The 20,207-nt window shown below is 31.5% G+C and overlaps 2 protein-coding genes across 2 annotated transcripts in view; both read left to right on the forward strand.

Moving 5' to 3' along the window:
- Nucleotides 1-3,085, forward strand: part of LOC128163108 (COMM domain-containing protein 3-like) — a 28,415-nt gene extending 25,330 nt beyond the window's left edge. Inside the window, exons 10-11 of the mRNA XM_052826612.1 lie at nucleotides 348-512; nucleotides 2,802-3,085. Coding sequence (XP_052682572.1) covers nucleotides 348-512; nucleotides 2,802-3,046 — 410 coding nt within the window. The 3' untranslated portion in view covers nucleotides 3,047-3,085. The remainder of the gene's footprint in view (nucleotides 1-347; nucleotides 513-2,801) is intronic.
- A 9,146-nt stretch (nucleotides 3,086-12,231) lies between these two features.
- LOC128163334 (uncharacterized) lies at nucleotides 12,232-19,653 on the forward strand. Its single transcript, XM_052826903.1, has 5 exons — nucleotides 12,232-12,285; nucleotides 13,474-13,641; nucleotides 14,046-14,282; nucleotides 18,772-18,940; nucleotides 19,410-19,653. The coding sequence occupies exons 1-5, from the start codon at nucleotides 12,237-12,239 to the stop codon at nucleotides 19,651-19,653; spliced, it is 867 nt and encodes a 288-aa protein (XP_052682863.1). The 5' UTR covers nucleotides 12,232-12,236.
- The last annotated feature ends 554 nt before the right edge of the window (nucleotides 19,654-20,207 follow it).

Consider the following 20,207-nt stretch of genomic DNA (forward strand, 5'->3'; position numbering starts at 1 on the left):
AAATATTTTGAGTGCACTACTAGAATGAACATTTAATTTATGAATAATTCTTTTAATGATAAACAATATGAATACCCATATACGATTTATAAATCCTACAATTTCAAAGTGTACATTTTGATGTTATTGTTAGATCATAGATTTCATATGCATTCATACATACGGAGGAGGTGAGGTTATCATATTTTTTAAATATAGAAACATAACCGAAGAAGCCAGTTGGCTCCTCAAATCTTTGCTGCCCCCCCCCCCTATTTCTTTTTTGAAAATCGATGCCAAATTAGGTATCTTGTTCCATACCCCTGTTTATTATTTAATTAAAATAATTGTGATTGTACGTTTAACAGACACGGCTAGCGCCAAGAGTAAGTACCGCATCGTGGATTACAGCCCCAGGGTCAGTTCCTGGGAGCAAGCACGAGCACAATGCCGCCGACTAGGAATGGACCTTGTCAAAATTGAGAATTTCCGAGAGGACAGGGCTCTTAAAAGTCTCCTTGCCACAGAATGCAGTAAGTATGATAGAATTTATCACAGGCATCTGAAGAATGGGTATTGCAACAACCCGCCCCATCCTAAAAAATCTTTGTTAGAAAAGTTTTTGGGAAAAGTATATAAATGCATATTCCAACTTCAATTAATTTGTGTGAGAGGGTTTGAATTAAAAATACCCAATCTGCTATAAAATGTATAAATTATTGATTTGTGTTCTAAAACATAATTTACAATTAAATATCCAACTGTGTGAATAAGAGTCATAAATGAACTATAACTGATTTTAACTACTTTGACAAATAGAGATTGTGATTGTCAAGAACGCTTTTTTACGATGTCGATCCGTAAATATTATCTTACGTTAATCTTAAGCCATGCTCATTTATCTCCGCAAATGATAATGTTAATAAATATTGTAAAAAAAAAATAAATGAATAATTTCGTATGACAAAATACCGATTTCTTTATGCCTAAATAATGTTTTCAATGCGATATTAGGTGTGTTTTAGCGTATTAGTTGGTTGATTTGAGGATTGCGCAAACCCTGTTAAGGTATATAACGGAAAACATTTACAAGTGTAAATATGATTTAATTATCTAAATGAGTGTGAGTGCAAAACAATCATAATTTATAACATTCCCAATTTTAAAAAAAGAGATAATCATAGTTTCACCGTCTAAAAATTAGATTTAACGACTGAAAACTATAGTTAGAGACGATAATCTATATTTTACATCTAAAAAACAAAGTTTCGTTATATATATATATATATATATATATATATATATATATATATATATATATATATATATATATATATATATCAATCAGAATCAGACTTGGGGCGAATTACATTGTAAAGTAATGCATTACATTACCATTACTTCATGAATTTGGGCATTAAATTACCATTACCATTACTTAATTTTCTTTCAGTAATGCATTACATTACCATTACATGAGTAAAGTAATGCATTACCATTACCATTACTTTGTGAAAAATCAATAAGTTTTTAAAAAGTGATTAAGAAGCTGAATTTTTTTTTTGGGAAAACGTTTCATATTTAAAACATGATTAAACATATTTATAGGTGCATGTTCTGTTCACTATCACGTTCAAATTTAATGACTTAATTTACAAGTTTGCTGTTGCGCTTTATGATCATCAAAGTTTCAAGGGTTCATCTTTTAACTGCATTATGTCGGGTTTGAAAATGTAAGATATAAGTGTTCAGGCAATAATAGAAAAAATACACGAATCTTTTATTTTTTATTAGTCCAAACTATTGTACTTATATAAAACACAGATATTAGAGAGAGAGAGAGAGAGAGAGAGAGAGAGAGAAATTATTTTCAAATGGGTTATAATACTAGAAGTTAGTTTTAAGCTTACAGAGATCTTGGTTGGACACTGCATTCTCTTAAGTGTAATTTTGTTTGCTTTCAATGGTGTATGCTACTGTCTGTTCTCTATTGTAATGGAACACATCCCTGAGAAGGGTGGGGGATTGGGGTGTTTAGCACCTCTTAAAACAATAGATTGTTTTGATACTTAGATTATCCTTGGGGCATTGTGTGTTGTTGGGGCATTGTGTGTTGTTGACACATTCTTCAAAGTAAAGAATTTATTAAATGCACAACTAATTGGATTAAATGTTTCAAATGATATGAAATGCTTAATAACAACTCTCTTAAAATGTTATGAAATTTTGTTGTTATATGCAGTTACATTGACAATTTAAGAATGGATTTTTAATTTTAATTTTAAAAACTATTGAGTTGTGTGATTAAAAAAATCATACAACTTAATATTTTTATCTCAAGAATTATTTTTCTTCTTAAAAACAATTTTTAATCAAATACAATTTAAGTTATCCAATTAATCACAATTTTATGAACATGAGCATGCATAAAAAAGCATAGTAATGCAAAGTAATGCCATGTAATGCCAGCATTACACTAGATTTTGGAAAGTAATGCATTACATTACCATTACTTGTAATGCTAAATTTGTGGCATTACACATTACTAGCATTACTTTGAAAACATGTAATGCATTGCAATGCATTACCATTACATTTAGCATTACCCCAAGCCTGATATATATATATAAATATATATATATATATATATATATATATATATATATATATATATATATATATATATATATATATATATATATATGAAATTTAATTCAGTTAAACGTGTCTTGTTATATTACAGTATATAACATTCTGAAACTAGAGAGATTTTAGATGTGTGAATCAAATAGAGTTAATGAATTTACTATTTATCTTTTTAGGCAGTACAGGTGATGGTTGGTTCATTGGAGGTCGATCCGAAAATGGCGTCTGGAAATGGGCAGACAACTCACGTATGATATTCCAGAACTTTCCACCTATGTTGCGCTCTTATAGACCGGGTGTACCGTCCTCGGTGGTGGTCAACTACGCCGTCATATTCAAGGAAGATAACCAGTGGGGATACATTGCACCGCGCCCACCTCCACGAATGGGGTACATCTGTGAAGATAAAATAGCATGTTAAAACATGAATTTGCATACAAAATAAATGAATTAAATATAACTGCTTGCATATCATTTAAGTGTCACTGTAACCAGTATCTCAGGGGTGAAATTTAATAACGTAATACATGTACGCTCAAGCATCGCAGTGGTGAGATTTAATAACGTTATACATGTACGCTCAAGCATCGCAGTGGTGAGATTTAATAACGTTATACATGTACTTGCAAGTTGAAAGTCTCCGTAATATAGACAGTTGATCCTGACTTTGAAAGTGTCAAAGCTTATATTTAATGTACACTACCTTTAATCATGTTAAGATGTGTAAAACTGAATGTTAAAGCTAAATATTAACAATTAAGTTTATATTATAGAAAAATAATAGATTATAACAATACACAAAGTTGGTTACCAGGCATGGGTAATCGTCATCGAGTAATCTTAATCGATCGTTATGATTACTCTTTTTCAATTAATTCACAGTAATATGTAATCGAAGAGATTTTCGATTCCTGTAATCGTAATTTAGTCGATTACAGCTTAAAATTTTCAGTGTAATTATAATTACTTTTTCGATTACTTTCGATTTATCTTCAAATAAATATTTTGAGATACACACATCAATAGAAAAGATACAAGAATTCTTATTATGATATTATAATTAGAATAAAATTGATTACATTCATGTAGTTAGTTTGATTTTCCACTTTTTACATAAACCAAATATATGTTGGTTAACTTGAGTATACAATCAGATAATCAGTTGTTCGGTATGCGTTCAGTCCGCCTTGCAAATTATTTTTCATCATTAAACTAATGTGTTTAGAAAAATCACTAAAGCTGCCTATTGATTGAGCATTATTGAGAGAGAGAGAGAGAGAGAGAGAGAGAGAGAGAGAGAGATTACTCAGTAGAACTGCCTAATGATTGACAATTATTGAGAGAAAAACAGAGAGGGGACGGGTATACATTTATTTTGTGTCTATTTTGCAAGAGAACGAGACAAAGGAATTTATAAGTGTCACTTAGGGTGTTTGTCCTGGGCAGTTTAAGAATCCATTGTACGGATAATGAGGTGTGACCACCCTGTGTTCTGTTGCTTATATAACTCCCAAACCAATCCAGCATGTTTCCACTAATTCCATACATATTTAATTTGTGAATTAGAACTTTTTGCCATACTCGATCAAACGCTTTTGAAAGATCGCAAAACACCATACAACAAAATTTGCCTTCATCAATACTTTTAACAATCGAGTGTTATATTTCTATTAGTTGATACATTGTAGAATGACCTGTTGAAAAACCTGCTTGATATTTGTAAAAGAGATTCTGCGAATGTAAATGATTGTATACATGTTTGAAAATAATTCATTCAAAAATTGTGCTTATACAAGACAAAAGAGAAACTGGCCTATACAAGACAAAAGAGAAACTGGCCTATAGTTTGGAGTGATAGAAGGGTCATCCTTCTTAAATAATGGAAGAACATGTGCTAATTTCCAACATTCTGGAAAATATTTGACTGATAATGATTTGTTAAATAATATGCATAGTGGTTTTGAGATGGTATCTTGACATGATTTTAACATTTTGTGACTGATGCAATCAGGACCAACTGCCTTATTAACTGGAATGATAAATATGATATCTGTAATCTCTTGCTCTTGTATTTTGATTTCTGAAAAAGAGTAATTGAATCTACACCCCCTATAGTTGGAAGGTCATGGTTGCTGTCATCTAAGAAAGTAATAGATGTAAAGTAATTGTTAAGTAATTCAATCTTATCAATGTCTGAAAATGCATAACTCTCCATATCATTGTCCATGGTATACCTTATAGGTGGGATGTCGTGTGTTACTTAAGTGTGGAAACAATCTTTCAATAATTTCCAGTATAATTTTTTTATTCTTTAAGCTAGCATTCTTTAGATGAGGGTATATATTTTCATAGTAGTTTGCAATTGCATGTTTTTTCATCTTATTAACCTTATCCTTATTCTCCGAAAAATAACCCAATCAGATTCTCTTCTTGTTTTTTGTGCCTTTTTAATATAATAGAAGTAATCGATTATTAATCGATTACGTGTTTTAAAGTAATCAATTACAATCGATTACAGGACAAAAAAGAGTATAATCAATTATAAATTGATTACATTTTCAAGTACTGTAATCGTGCCCATGCCTGATGGTTACTCACCTTGACCAATTGGACTGGGCCACAGTACCAATCGTCGTAGACGTAAATGCTTGGTGACGGGGGATAATTGTTGAGAAACGTTCTCCTGCTCATACATATTTATGCAGCTTTTATTATCCCCTTCAACGGGCTTTGTGGCTGCTGTAAGTGGCTTCTAGTTCAGCCTGGTGCCATTTTTGACTACGTGTATATTGATCTCGTTCAGAGGAAGAGATTTGTATTGAGATATGGGAAAATATCTTAATCAAAGGCTAATATATATTGATATTTCTAAAGATTAAAGTTATCAGTTTATAACTAAACAAATAATATTGTTGATTTGACGGTTATTTTGTTGACCATCCAGTTAAAACTATAGTATGTTCATTACATTCTAAGTACTCGGATTCTGTTTAAAATAACCGATTCGAGATATTAAAAAAATTAACGGTTTGTAATTATTTGGGTCATCATTCACAATTATAACTTTTTCACATATAAATGTAATATTTTGCTGTAAGTGTTATTTTCCATTGAATTATCATTCTATATCATATACCTAGTAGTGTATCAGCCCTGATACACGTGTTTAGGACTAGGTGAGACAGCAACCGGAAGCTAGGGCTGTATCGCCCTCGGGGCGGATATTTCTCTGTCTATGCCCGTCGTCAATGGGGTGTATTGCCCTCAAATTTAAAATCGCTTATTCCCAAATATCTTTGCTTTAAATTAAGACTAGTTTGTAAATTAACGATAGAATAACAAATAAAGAATAAAAAGCATCGTCCTACAAGTCTGATAATTTCTATTTATTGCTGAAAATTGAAAAATAATACATCAAAAATAGCGCCAAAGAGTGATATGTATCTAAGCAAGGGGAGGTAACCTACACAACGGATGTGTATTCAGAACAATAACACGCTTTATTTAATATCAATCAACATCTAAATTATGGAGGATATAGAGAAGGATGGAACGAGACCTATCTTAGAAAACCAGAGATTTGATTGTGAAAATTAAGTGATTAAAATTATGGACGTGCTTATGAACGTTCTTAAACAACTTGCCATAACAATATGGATTTTTATGAATGGAACCTGACAGGAAACTTACGAAATCCAAGTGAAGGAATTTTACTTATTACGACGTTGCGATAATCTTGAATTGTATAAGATAGACTCTCTTCTATTGTATTTCAAACGACAATGGTTTGTCAACAAAGTCCGACAACTCTTATAGTTCTTAACACAAATAGAAAAAAGAATAAAGACGAACGAGTTATGTAAATCCGTAAAACAAATCGATAGTTTCTTCATGATAAATTATATTTCTTTTTTGGAATTTGAATAAAAGTCTTAGATTTTAGATAAATGATACAAACAACATTACACTGTTGTTTTGATCTCGTTCCTGGTATCAGCCCTTCGGGTTTGAGCTGATACCAACCGCTCGGCCGAGATCAGAACAACAGTGTGATATTCTATATATCCACTCAATAGACACCCTGAGCCGCTTGTTGTGTTGAAAGAATGAATTGCGTCTTGAGATAGGCAGACAACTAAGAAACGGTGTTCCAAAACTTCCCTACCGTGTTTTGCTCCTTTAGACCTTGGGGACGGCGGACCCCAGTGGTGGTCAACTACGCCGCCATAGTCATGGGAGACTACCAGTGGGGAGGCAGACATTAAGCAAAAGTAATACAGAGCATGTTTAGAGTCAGTTGATTTTTGTGCTTAGGGAGAGGTTTAAAAGCAAAAATAGAAATGCATAGTGAATTTGCATCCAGGGCACATGTTTAATAAAACTATTATTATTTCCAATACATTTTCTAAAATAGAACATGAATGCCATCGTGGGCGATGTGCAGGGTTGATCAACAAAGTACAGCAACACGTAGGCTGGCTATTTTTGGTTTTCGATAATCATATTGCACCGCCTGATGTACATGTAATTCATTTTGTTTCTTAAATAATATTTTGAGCACGCATATGTGAATGTTAGATTACGGTAAATTATTAAAATACAGTTAGCTGAAGAAATAACAAGAAATAGAATTTAAGTATTGCTCTAAGTGTACGCAAATTTAGGACAACCCTCGTACATCATGACTGGAATAATCGGTAGAGTGATTAAACTCATAATTTAAAGTTTCTAAAAATAGCCCCCTCCAAATTTTCCCAATATAAACATACAAGAACATTTTCTTTGTTTTTTTTCAATAATTTCTGTAAAAACATCTTCATTGCACTTACATCTACGCAGACAAATTGCAAAATGAGTAAAGGAGTCACATCGATGAAAAAAAAATTGTGTTACCATTATTAATCATAAAAGTACAATTCGTCACAATAAGCGTGTGTACATCCCAACTGCACGAGACAACAGGTGTCATCATTTGTAAAATCGTAAAGAAACCTTCACCTCATATATTTACCTGTTAAATGGTTATCGTTTGATACGTCTGCAGTTTATGTCGCATAAAATAACGATTTCCTATTTACATTCGGTGCCTGGCTTTATCAAAATTTTAATGCAGAAAATGAATAAGTTAAAATATAATATTCAAAGATGTCAAATTTATATCCGTCATGAATGATTTATGTTTGATTTTTCATATCATTTTTTACCTAACCTTAACACTTAACCGAAGGCTCAAGTGAGCTTTTCTGATTAAAACCTGTCCGTTTTCTGGTGTCGTTATCCTCGTTATTAAACTTTTCATGTTCGTCTTCTCAAGATCGTGCACTGGTCCAATTTCAACCAAACTTAATAGAAACCATCTTTGCGGAAAGGGCTTTCATGTTTGTTTGTTTTTTAAAAGTGACATGTCCTCTTTAAATAATTAAGGTAGTATATTTCAGAATTATTGAAAATTTGTTGGTATTTTTCAAAATCTCCTTCTCAAAAAACAAATGGCCAGAAAAACTTTAGCTTATATGGAAACATTCTTTGGTAGTGTAGATTCAAGTTTATTCAAATAATGATCCCGGGGGTTAGGATGGGGCTACTATGGAGGTTGATCTTTTTTACATAAGCATATATCATAGAGAAAAATCTTCTCAAAAAGCAAAAAGGCCGGAAAAGCTGAAACTTCTGTGGAAATATCTTCAGGTAGGTAAGATTTAAAATTGTTCAAATCATGATCCCAGGGGTTAGGTAGAGGAAATATTGGGGTTGAATTTTCACATAAATATAATTGCAGAGAAAAATCTTTTAAAATTGTCTTCTCCGAAATCAACTGGCCAGACAAGATGTAGCTTGCTTGGAAGCACCTCAGGTAGCTTAGATTCACGTTCGTCAAATAAATGAACCTTTTGGGTAAGGTGAGGCCACCATTGGGGGGTCACATTTTTACATAAGAATACATAGGGAAAAAATCTTTTAATATTCTCTTTTAAAACACCAATTGGCCAGACAAACAGTAACTGGTGTGGAAGCATCCCTAGGTAGTGTAGTGCAATTTTGTTTAAACCATGATCGGGGGGGAGGGGGTGTAGAATGAGGCAACGATTTACGGTAGGTGGTTAAATTGTTGAGTAGGAAATAAATTTCATTAATCTCAAACACTCAAATGTTATAGTATATGGCATTACCTACATGCAAACATCATGATATTTGTTGATTCTTAATTGTTAATATTTTTATGAAGAGGTGATCTTCTTGAGAAGTGCAACGGTCAGAATGCAATTTTTATGCATTATGCAGTTTGCAATTATTAAAATATTTTTTTCACCGCAATTTAACGCTAAGTTTTAGAAAGGGATTTATCGTTGATTTTTCACAATCCTCTCGAATATTAATATTTACATCTACAAAATGAATTTATGAATGTGTTGATTATGACATGTATAAAAACTTAAATGTGAAATGTATTTGTAGCATGATCTGTGTCTATATAATTTATTGATACTCCCGGGGAATCGAAAAAAATTGAGTGAACAATGTCAGACTTGAAAAACATGAAAGATCTTATTTCACAGTACATATAAAATATAAAATATAAAATAATAATAATTCAATTAAAATACCACTACAACCAATAACACAAACAATTTCTTACACAGAATTATTTAAAATAATACATACAACAATCGTAAATTATTCATTTTCTTTATAATTGTTATTGAATGCCAATTAAGTTAGATGATATATTTGCATAATCATCGTAAGATTTATTTTCTTCATTATTTTTTCATTTATAAACAATTTTTATCAAACACAGTATAGATTTTATTTTGAAATGTTATACCGTAATGTTTTTTTAAGTTGAAATGAATAAGAAGCCCGTCAAGTTTGGTGTATGTGGTTTCGTAAAATCAGGTCAAAGAGTTGTACAGTAATTTAAACAACTGTTTAGTTACATTTCCTAGAAACGTGTAGGTTTTACCCGAACTAAAAACCCGTTCATACGTTTCTCATTTTTTTAACGGTGTGATACGTGGTGTCTCTCATCCGACAAACATATGTGATAAATAATTTTTTATCATTCGTATTTTTTTTTATTATAAATAACCATAACAGTTTGAGCTGAGAAGTAAGTCATTCTGTTTAAATGATTAAGAATATTCATTTAAAACCTTTACAAATCTATATTTGTAATGTTAATACTAGTGCTTAAACGGTCGGTATTCGTAATTTTAATTATGTATATTAGTATCATAAGTTACTGCATTATCAACTACCTTCTTAATTGTAAGTATCTAATATAGTAGCGTGTATAGATGTCTCAGAAAGAAATACTGTAGATATGATGATACTTATAAAATAACTAACAATTATATTAATGAGATGTGCTTATAAACTTTACACTTGTAAAAATAAGTACCTGTTAACTGGTACAGTAATTTTTTTTATTTTTTTTTTCTATAGAATTTAAGCACATACTTGTTTAATGAAAGCCGTATTTACTTTCTGTGCAAAAATTACATCTTAAAAGTTTCATTGTGATATTTTCATGATTTGAATTATTGTAATTTATTTGAATTTCCATACTGCTATGTTTACTACGTTTAAGGTGCGCAATTAAACAAAACTGTGTTAGTTGGGAAAACACGAATGGAAATTTTGATGTTTTGTTTTCAAAAAATTAAACATTGTATTTTGCTTCCAGGTAAAAAATAATAAATTATTATATGACAGATGAGCAAGCACCGCTGCGCATTTTGTTGACAATATATTACTGAATTTTGGTCACGTTCTATACGAAATTGTTATTGCAAATACTATATAAATTGAACGGACAAGCACGTTTGTGTATCTCTATCAAGGGCATTCAAACAAGGTAAGTTAGCTCTTCACGAGATGTTTTTGATAATCATAATGGCCATTGCTAATCAGGAACACGAATCAAAGTTAAGTCAACGTTATGATTCAAACATGATTCTATCAAGAATCTGAATAAATTGAAGAATTCGGGAATTCAAGAATTAAATAAATTTCAATATCTGACTTGTAAAACCTTTAAGATATTTAATCAAGAAGTAAAAGGTTTTATTAAAATTAGCTGTTTGTATTGGAAATATTATTTTTCTGCAAAAACATGCTTTTTGAAAAATATAAATGTACATTAGACCCTTAATGTATGCAAAAACATACTGCAAAATTCTTTATTTTCCTTAAGTTCTTAATTTCGCGATTCAAACATTTTGCATCAAATCACGAGAATAGTAAATCGCAAACTCGAAATTTTTATCATGATACAGCTGACTGTAATATAAAAGGTAACTTTTAAAATTCGCAAGATGAGTTTCTCGCAATTTTAGGCAGATATAAATTACTTGCATGCAATTAGGAATCAACAGCTTAACTATATTAAAGGAAATGTCCTGTACTTTATGTATGTATTGCAATTCATTTGGGGGGGGGGGGGGGTCAGAACAACAATTGTGCAGTTTTGCCAAGACAAAACTTTAAATCGATTTTCTAACAGTTTAGAATAAAGAACATTAATAGTATTCAACGTGATATATTTTGCAATTATAGTTTGGGAGAAATTTATTCTTACGATAAAAATTTTATTTTGCTTTAAGCCGGCTGAATGTTCAGCAAACTTCTACATTAAATCTGATTTGCCTCAAAATTTTAGACATGATATTATTTGCCATACACAATTAGTAGTAAAGAAATCATCTAAAAATCTTTTGGTTTTAAAATGTGAATATTTGTTTTAAAAATGGACTATATACAGAGCTTTTATCTTAAGAAAATGGATGTAGCCACTACCGTATATAAATCCACAATGGGTTACATAGAAGGAAAATTGTATAATATGTTTGAGAACATCCATTGTAAAAATAAAACTAATCATTTCTAAGTGAAAGTAATCATTATATCAACGAATAATTAACAAATATACATGTACTAAAGGGACTTGGACACGATTTGAGATAAAAACAAAAATGTTATTATAAAATGGTTAACTGGTGCATTTTAAATGATTGACCAAAATATTGAATGTTAATGTCAAATTACAAACGAGATACAGCTGTAAGAATTGGTTGTAAACAAAGCTCGAGTCTTTTAGTTGTTTACAAAATATGTAATGTAGAGATTTACCATTTCTTAGACAAAATGACATGTAAAAAACAATTCGAACTAACTCATTATCTTCATAAATACTAGTATCAACAAAAGACAGATACATTTGATTGAAACTTACACCAATACAACACAAATGTAAAAAATGACAATTCTTGAGCTTTGATTACAAAACAAAGAATTATCAACTCTGTATTTTGCTTATAACTTCATATCTGACTTTCAAATTTTGACACAGCATTAAAAACTTCTATATTTATCAGTTTAAACATTGAAAATGTAAAAAATAAAATTTGAAAATATTAAGTCAAATCGTGTCCAAGTCCAAGGTTTTGATCAAGATTGCTCAAATTTTTAAATTTGTATAATAACATTTTTTTCGACGAAAATATATTATACCGTGTTCTTGAGTGATTTTGTTTAATTATCATCTTTATAATATTGAAATAAAGATATTCACAATGTTTTAATATGATCATTATGATTTTAGATTCAATATGACTGGACTATATGCTGTTCTTGGGCTTGTTGCTTTCATTATGATTGGTAAGCAAACTGGAAATGTATATATGGAAACATACCAATCACAGCAAAATACGTATTTTTATTTGAAAAAAAGAATGAAAAAAATACAAAAGCATTTTTCCCTCTAATATCAATATTTTTGGCCGGGGGATCAAAAAGTTATGTTTAAAATATTCAACAACAATCGTTTTTGCCAAATTCAAGTACAGTGTAAATGGAAAATAATTTGCCGTGAAATCTAATTTCATTTATACATATTTTTTCTATAAAGCTTTGCTTTTTCTTTCCATTTTTGAGGGGCATGGTCACGATTTTCGTCAAAATTTATTTTTCTGTTTTTATTATTTACAATGCTTTAGTAATGATCAAATGAAATTTGAGAGTCATTCGTAGAGTTTTAAGCAAGATACAGGGCTCAAACTTCTTTGTGATGTAAACAAGCCTCGTGTCCTGTTATTGTTTACCTAGGTCCAAAATACTAGTTAAAAATCTTTTTCAAGCACATTTGTCTATCTTTTTATTAATTTTAAGCATACATAAACAGTTTCTAACGTTAAACACATTCATTAGAGGTCTAAAACTGGAATTTTGACTTCAACATTCAAAATGTAAACACACGCTTTGTTTACATAGCAAATAATTTCAATCTCTGTAACTTGCTTATAACTCGACGAATGACTCTCAAATTTCTTTCGCCTATTAAAAATGCCCTTCTGTAGCATTTTAAAAATTAAAATCGGAAGAAAAAAATTTCGATCAAAATCATGACCATGCCCCTTAAAACCCCAAAAAAGCTTTGAGTGTGCGTCTGAATTTATATCTTTGTACCACAATAATGTTGTTAGGGACATTAAAATAGTGTGAGTAGGGAACAAAAGACAGATTTTAGAACATTTAAAATTCAAGTGGTCTGCTGCATGTATACAACATTTGCACACGTTTTCATAATGGTTAACGATATTCGGGATTAATCCGATCTTGGGAACACTGTCAATAAGAAAAAAAAATATTGTAATGTAATGATTGATTTGGAGCTCTATCTCTCTTATTCTCTCTTTCTCTTTCTCTCAATGAAGAATGAATGGTTTTAATTTGTTTCACAGTATAATAAATGAACATATATACCCAGTAGTCTGTCTGTCTATCTGTCTCTCTCTCTCTCTCGCTCTCTCTCTCTCTCTCTCTGATTTAACCTTCAATGTTTTACAGACACGTCCAGTGCCAGGAGTAAGTACCGTATCGTGGAGTACAACTCAAAGGTCACTTCCTGGGAGAAGGCACGTGACGCGTGCCGACTGTCAGAAGGCTGGGACCTGGCTAAAATTGAAAATAGGCAGGAGAACGAGGCCTTGAAATATCTCCTTGCCACGGAATGCAGTAAGTAAAGAGCACGAGGTGCATTAATTATGCAGCATTAGATCGACTTATGTTGATTCAAGTTAAATACTGTACTCTGTCTCGATGCCTTATGATTGAAAATATTGAAATTTGAAATTTCGAATATGATTATTTATACTGATGTCAAACCTGTTGAATTTAAGGTTTCATCTCTCTATTTTTATTTCCAAAGATGAGAAAGTTGAAATACGGCGGAAAGTTGAAATACGGCGGGATTTATTTTAAATATTGAGCCTAAAAATGATACAACTAGTTACATTATTATATAATAGGACAATTTCGATATCGATTATACGTTTCTAACATTCTGTTAGTTCAACTCTGGTGCAGGTACATGTAACTGATATTTTTATATTAAGGTATCATTTTTCTCTTTGATTTAGACAATGGAGGTGATGGTTGGTTCATTGGGGGAAAATCCGAAAATGGCGTCTGGAAATGGGCAGACAACTCAGATATGCTGTTCAATAACTTCCCTCCCGTGCGCACTTCTATTAATGAAGCCCGACCAACGTCCACGGTGATCAATTACGCCGTCATATTCAAGGGAGATTACCAGTGGGGATATGTGGCCCCTCGACCTACTCCAAGAATGGGCTACGTCTGTGAAAACATGACCTGTTAAGATTGAAATTGATGCATAATAAAATTCATTTATCCATGTTAATTGTTTGTTATATTTTTCATGTTGCGACAGCGAAGGCCAGCCAAATTTTGTAGAAGAAATAATATGATACGGTCTTTAGCTAGTCTTAAACGTCGAGTACATTTAAGAAATTTCTAGTGTGTTGTTCGCCCAGTTTGGAATGCAAAACTGGAATTCACTGTAGATATAAATTTAATACACACATTTTATATACTTTGCTGTAATATTTTTATTAGATGGGATTTGAAACATTACATTCGCCAAGTTTGGAGTTAGAAGCTGGACTTTGATATAAATTGTTCGCAGCTAAATTCAAGAATTACTAGTAACTATGGCCATGATTTGAGCTGAAGTTTCAAATTTTATTTTTCCCTTTAATTGTTCAAAATGATTCAGAAAGTGTTTTTTTCTGTAGGACATCTAAAATGTAATTGATAAATGTAGAGTACCAAGAGGTCACATTTCTAAACAAGGGAACAAGACTTTACCTTTCTTGATATCATACATTCAAATTTTAGAAGACCATTTGAAATGAAAATTTTAAGAAAATATTGAAGAATGATTTTTTCACCTCTAAATGTGACAATGTCACGGTAAGTGGTTTCCCCATTGTAAGATCATTCTATCCACTCAGTAGACACACTGAGTCGCTTTTTGTGTTGGAAGAATGAATAAATGAATCTGTTCATCCATGCATTTTGAAAGCTCAATTGTAAGGTCTGGTCAGTTTTATACTGTAATACAGAAGCTGTAACTGTAGATCCAGAATATACATTTAAATAACAATATTTACATTTTCTACTATCTTTGTTTGTGATTACACTACGAATCAATGGTGAGGCATAAAACCCAATTATTTCATAAAAGATGAGCTACACAAAATGGGCAAGTCTTATAGCATAACCGAAAAACGGTTATTATGGCTGCGCCGCCGCGTAGTCACACAAAGCATGTGCTACATGAAAAAATAGTGTTAACTTTTTAAAATGTTGTTTTAAAGTGTAAAAGTTGGAAATAATGTAAATTTAAGTAATAAGGAATCATTATTTGAGTATTATGAGGTGATAATTTCGGTCGGAGCGTGGTCGATCAAATCTATCATAAAGCCCTTCGGGCTTTATTGGTTTTGACCACGCCCCAACAAAAATTATCTCCTCATAAAACTCATATATGATGCATACATATGCATACATATCAAATGTAACACAGGTATTTTATGCTCTGTCTGAGATTATTTGTGATATATACACAAATTAATACTAGTAATACTGTATACTAGTACTGTGTTATATTTGCCCTATGTTATTATCGCCCTTCTACATTTGGAAACAGTTTCGCCCCGTCTTAAATTCTCCCAGAAACAGTTATTTTCAAAGGGAGATAATTTGAGACATCGGAATTGTCAAGTGTTATATTCGCCAACTGACAACGAGGGCAAAACGGGTGAAATAAAATATACGCGAATATTTCCATGTGTACAATGTATAGTAATCATTTTTGGATCAGCTTGTGACTTTCTCGTCCGTCTGTTATCATATTCCACATTTTGCTTTAGATCTATATTGAATATAACCTATTAATTAAGATTTTTTTTATAATGATTAGGGACATCATTTCCTATATTTGTAATAAATAGTTCCCAATTTCTTTTTCAATTTATCTAAAAAAAATTAAGCAAGTACGCCAACAACACAGTCTTGGTATTATTGTGGTTTTCTATGCATATGGAGTGCGTCATGAAACACAAGAGGCAGGTATTCTGTTAGTGGCAAAAACAGATCATGGATTTTTTTTCAATATGTGCAACCTGTAAACTTGCTTCTGGCTAGAAAATTGAACACAAATGGTAAATGACTGATGAGCAAGTGTAGCTGCGCTGTTATTCACGTTTTCTATGCGGGATTGTCCTTTAAATTGTTATGTAAACCGGTTTGAAAATCACGTTTGTCTAGATCCGAAGCAAAGCCTTTGTATAAACAAAGTAAGTCGACTTTTTCATAATGTAAAATGATATTTTAAATTAAATTCAGGATAAACGTTAAAACCCTCGTACCTGATTTACACATCTTGACAATTTGTTTCAATTCTTTGACAGTTTTAATTTAAGGTTGGATGGTCATGGCCATTTTTGGATTATATTGATCTCCTTTAGAAGAAAAGCTCAGGCCCCGCCGTTACCAACTCTCCTTAAGCTAATTCTCAGCCTCAAGTCTAAGATTTAGCATCAAATTTATGCACTTTTCCTTGGAGGATTGAGTTGAGGACTGAGTTAAGATATAATATTTTGCTGATGGTGAGCCACTGAGGCCTGTATAAAATTAAAAAAAAATTAAAAGTTCCGAAACGTATTTTTGTTTTAACTTAATATTAGTAACAGTTAATAGCTAAACAAATCATAAATTATAAGTTTAATTTTAAATTTAATTCTATAGCAATATGTTGACCATTCAGCCTCTTAAATTCGTTTAACCTATCATTTGAAATTAAAGTTTATTTTGTTATTATAATTCTACTACTCTTTAATTGTCTTAATTAAAGGTTTATAAATAATAATTAAAAACAATTTAAAATAATATACAATTCGTTAGCATAATTAAAAGGGAAGGGAACATATTTTTTTTCTTTTGTAATAAATAAAAAAAAAATGTTTCAATTTAGAATTCAAGTACCTGATAATTGATAATTACATTATTAAGTTTTCGAAATATCAATCAGATTTTCTAGACAGTTTATTAAAAATTGGAATCGTCAATATAAAGTTTATTATTTTTGCTGCATGATATTAAAGCTAAAATCATATACTTCTTTTTTAAGATCAAAAATGACTGGTCTGCTCGCTAATTTTGGACTCGCTGTTTTCATCTTAATTGGTAAGTATGAAAAAAAGAATTTAGAGTTTGCGTGAAATTAAATAAACGAAAAAGTTATCTTCATTTTGTATTCAAAATTTGAATAAGCAAAAAATGGGGTGGGGTGTGAATATATGTCAATATACTACAAACTACCCAAGGTATTGTTTAAATTATCACAATAAAAAATTGAAGAAAAATTACGGTTATAGTAAATAAATCTTTAATTTTGGTTAATTTTAGAAATTAATTGTTTGACAGTTATTTTATCCAACAAAAATTAATATTTGCCTTGATTAACATTAAATCTTAGCTTGTTTGTTTTTTCAATTATTAATTTCAATATTTTTGAAATGAATAATTAAATAGTATGATCGTTATGTAATTCCAAAATGGTGGGATGGGAGAAGGAACGACAGTTGTGTGGAATTTCAATTCAGATTCTAGTAATCTATGCGCACTGTTAGGAATAGAAATCTTACAATTTTCAAGATTAGAGCGTTGGTTTACTCACAGGCACCTGAATTTTTATCAATCAGTCGCTTAATAAGTCATATATCGAAAAATTCTACCCCTACTATATATATAAATACACCCTTGTGTATTTATATATAGTAGGGGTAGAATTTATCGATATATGACTTATTAAGCGACTGATTGATAAAAATTCAGGTGCATGCCTGTGATTTACTTATTGATTTGTTTCTTTTGTATGGTTTTTATGCATATATTGTATTCAAGTTATACTTTACTGAAGAAAAAAAATCTTCAATCAAAACTTTCTTATGGTATTTTTTTCAAATTGAAACATTCTTCAAGGATATTCATTTTGATGTCTACTATACTCTGTCCCGAGTTTTTGCTTCCACCACTTTTTGCTTGATATTTCAATAATAGTAAATACCTTTGTGCTCAAACTACGTTCATCCACTAATATAAAAAATGTCCAGATTATCTGTTTTGAAACGCCCCCTCTACCGCTTCAGGTTTCAATACACATCCCGAAATTGAAAGTCTACGGAGATTTTGCATTGCAACAGCCATTAATAAGCCCGGATGATAACGTTAAAAAATTGCGCGATGTATTCCGAGTGTATTCCGAATGGAGAAAAGATGTAAACATTCCCCATTATAAATCTCCGTAAGGGATCTGTTTTCGTTCCTGTGAATTTTTCTGAGTGGAAAGGGATAATTGTTCAATGAAGATATCTTGGATATATTCCCTTTTTAAAACGATTTCAACAGTATATCTTTCACAGGTATGTGTAATTTTATTAAAAATCACCAAAAAGCGATGGAAGCAATAACTTGGGACAGACTATAGATGTTTAAGGTCTGAGTGCTCAACCTGGTGATGTTATTGTTAAATCATAGATTTCTCACGACTAGGGGAAATACAGGCGGAAGGGGGAGGAGGGGGTATATGTGTAGTGTATTTCTTTAAAGACATATTTAACCATTAAAGTCAAATGACCCCTCGATCCAAACTTTTTTTCTGGCCCCAGCCTTTCGTTTTGAAAATCGATGCAAATTACACGTAAGTGCCTCGTTTAGTAACATCCATTGTGTATTCTTTAATCATGATACTAGTAATTACGATTGTACGTTTTACAGACACGGCAAGCGCCAGAAGTAAGTACCGTGTCGTTGCTTACAGTCCTGTGGTCAGTTCCTGGGAGCAGGCACGAGACAAGTGCCGCCAATTAGGAATGGACCTTGTAAAAATCGAGAATTCCCAAGAAGACAATGCTCTTAAGAATCTGCTTGCCACAGAATGCAGTAAGTATGCTAGAATATATATCATTAAGGATAAAGAATGGGCATTACAACTACGTACAGCCCCCCCCTCCCCCGATCCTAATGAATTCTTCGTGGAAAAAGTTCTTTGAAAACAATTATTTTGAACCATTTTCCAATTTCTATTAATTTATGTGAGAGAGCTTGATTTAAAAATTACCGTTCTGCAATCAGATTTCTAAATCATAAGTTATGAATTTGTGCTTACAACTAATATTGTGATTACAAAGCTAACAAAATGACATTTTCACCAAATGGGTCTTTTAAAATATGTTATCGACATAATTTACAAGTTTGGCATATATATATATATATATATATATATATATATATATATATATATATATATATATATATATATATATATATATATATATATATAAAGGTCTTTCGTTCAGTTAAAACGATCTTCTATGGAACATTCCAAAACCATAAATATGTCCGATTACAGACAGGAGAGGTGATGGTTGGTTCATTGGAGGGCGATCCGAAAATGGCGTCTGGAAATGGGCAGACAGCTCAGAAATGGTGTTCGACAGCTTCCCTCCCGTGTTGCGCACCTTTAGACCGGGAGGACGGCAGTGGCCCTCAGTGGTGGTCTACTACGCCGCCATATTCAAGGGATACTACCAGTGGGGATATGTAGCGGCGGGCCCAACTCAACGAATGGGATACATCTGTGAAAACATGTCATGTTAAAAAAAATGAATTTACAAGTATACAAAATAAAAATATCAAATAATTGCTTGTATACCATGTAAACAATATCCCAGACAGAGGAAATAAAATAAGTAACTTAATACGCTCGATTTTAAAGTCTCCTTGTTGATCATGCCTTTGAAAGTGTCAAAACTTATAGGTAATGAACACATGCACCTGATATCATATGTTAAAGATGGTAAAGCTGGCTTCTGAAGCTTAAAATGAACATGTATGGCAGAAAAGTAATAAATCATAACATAAATACAGTTGGTTACTCCCCTAAAGCTGGGCACTAGTATCCATCGTCGGAAACTTTTAAAATGCGTGAACTTAGTGACGGATGACAACTCTTAAAATTACTCGTTCTCATGAATAATTCATGCCCTTTTCTGATTACCTCCTTCAAACTTTTTTGAAGGAAATCTCACCAATAGTGCTTTACTACGGTTACGCGTGTGTATATATAATCAATATACAATCATAAATTTGATACATGTATTTACATCCAAAAGGTTTTGTTCTTTATATTTCTTTAAAACTTAAGAAAATCT

This window comes from Crassostrea angulata, chromosome 9, assembly GCF_025612915.1.
Source record: "Crassostrea angulata isolate pt1a10 chromosome 9, ASM2561291v2, whole genome shotgun sequence".
In the NCBI taxonomy this organism is placed as follows: domain Eukaryota; kingdom Metazoa; phylum Mollusca; class Bivalvia; order Ostreida; family Ostreidae; genus Magallana; species Magallana angulata.

What these genes read in the sequence shown, in the direction of transcription:
- LOC128163334 (XM_052826903.1), top strand. Translation starts at nt 12,237, where the DNA reads ATGACTGGACTATATGCTGTTCTTGGGCTTGTTGCTTTCATTATGATT. An exon ending in CGTCTGTGAAAACATGACCT is followed by an intron (nt 14,283 to 18,771) that starts GTTAAGATTGAA and finishes TACGTTTTACAG; the next exon opens with ACACGGCAAGCGCCAGAAGT. An exon ending in CTTGCCACAGAATGCAGTAA is followed by an intron (nt 18,941 to 19,409) that starts GTATGCTAGAAT and finishes GATTACAGACAG; the next exon opens with GAGAGGTGATGGTTGGTTCA.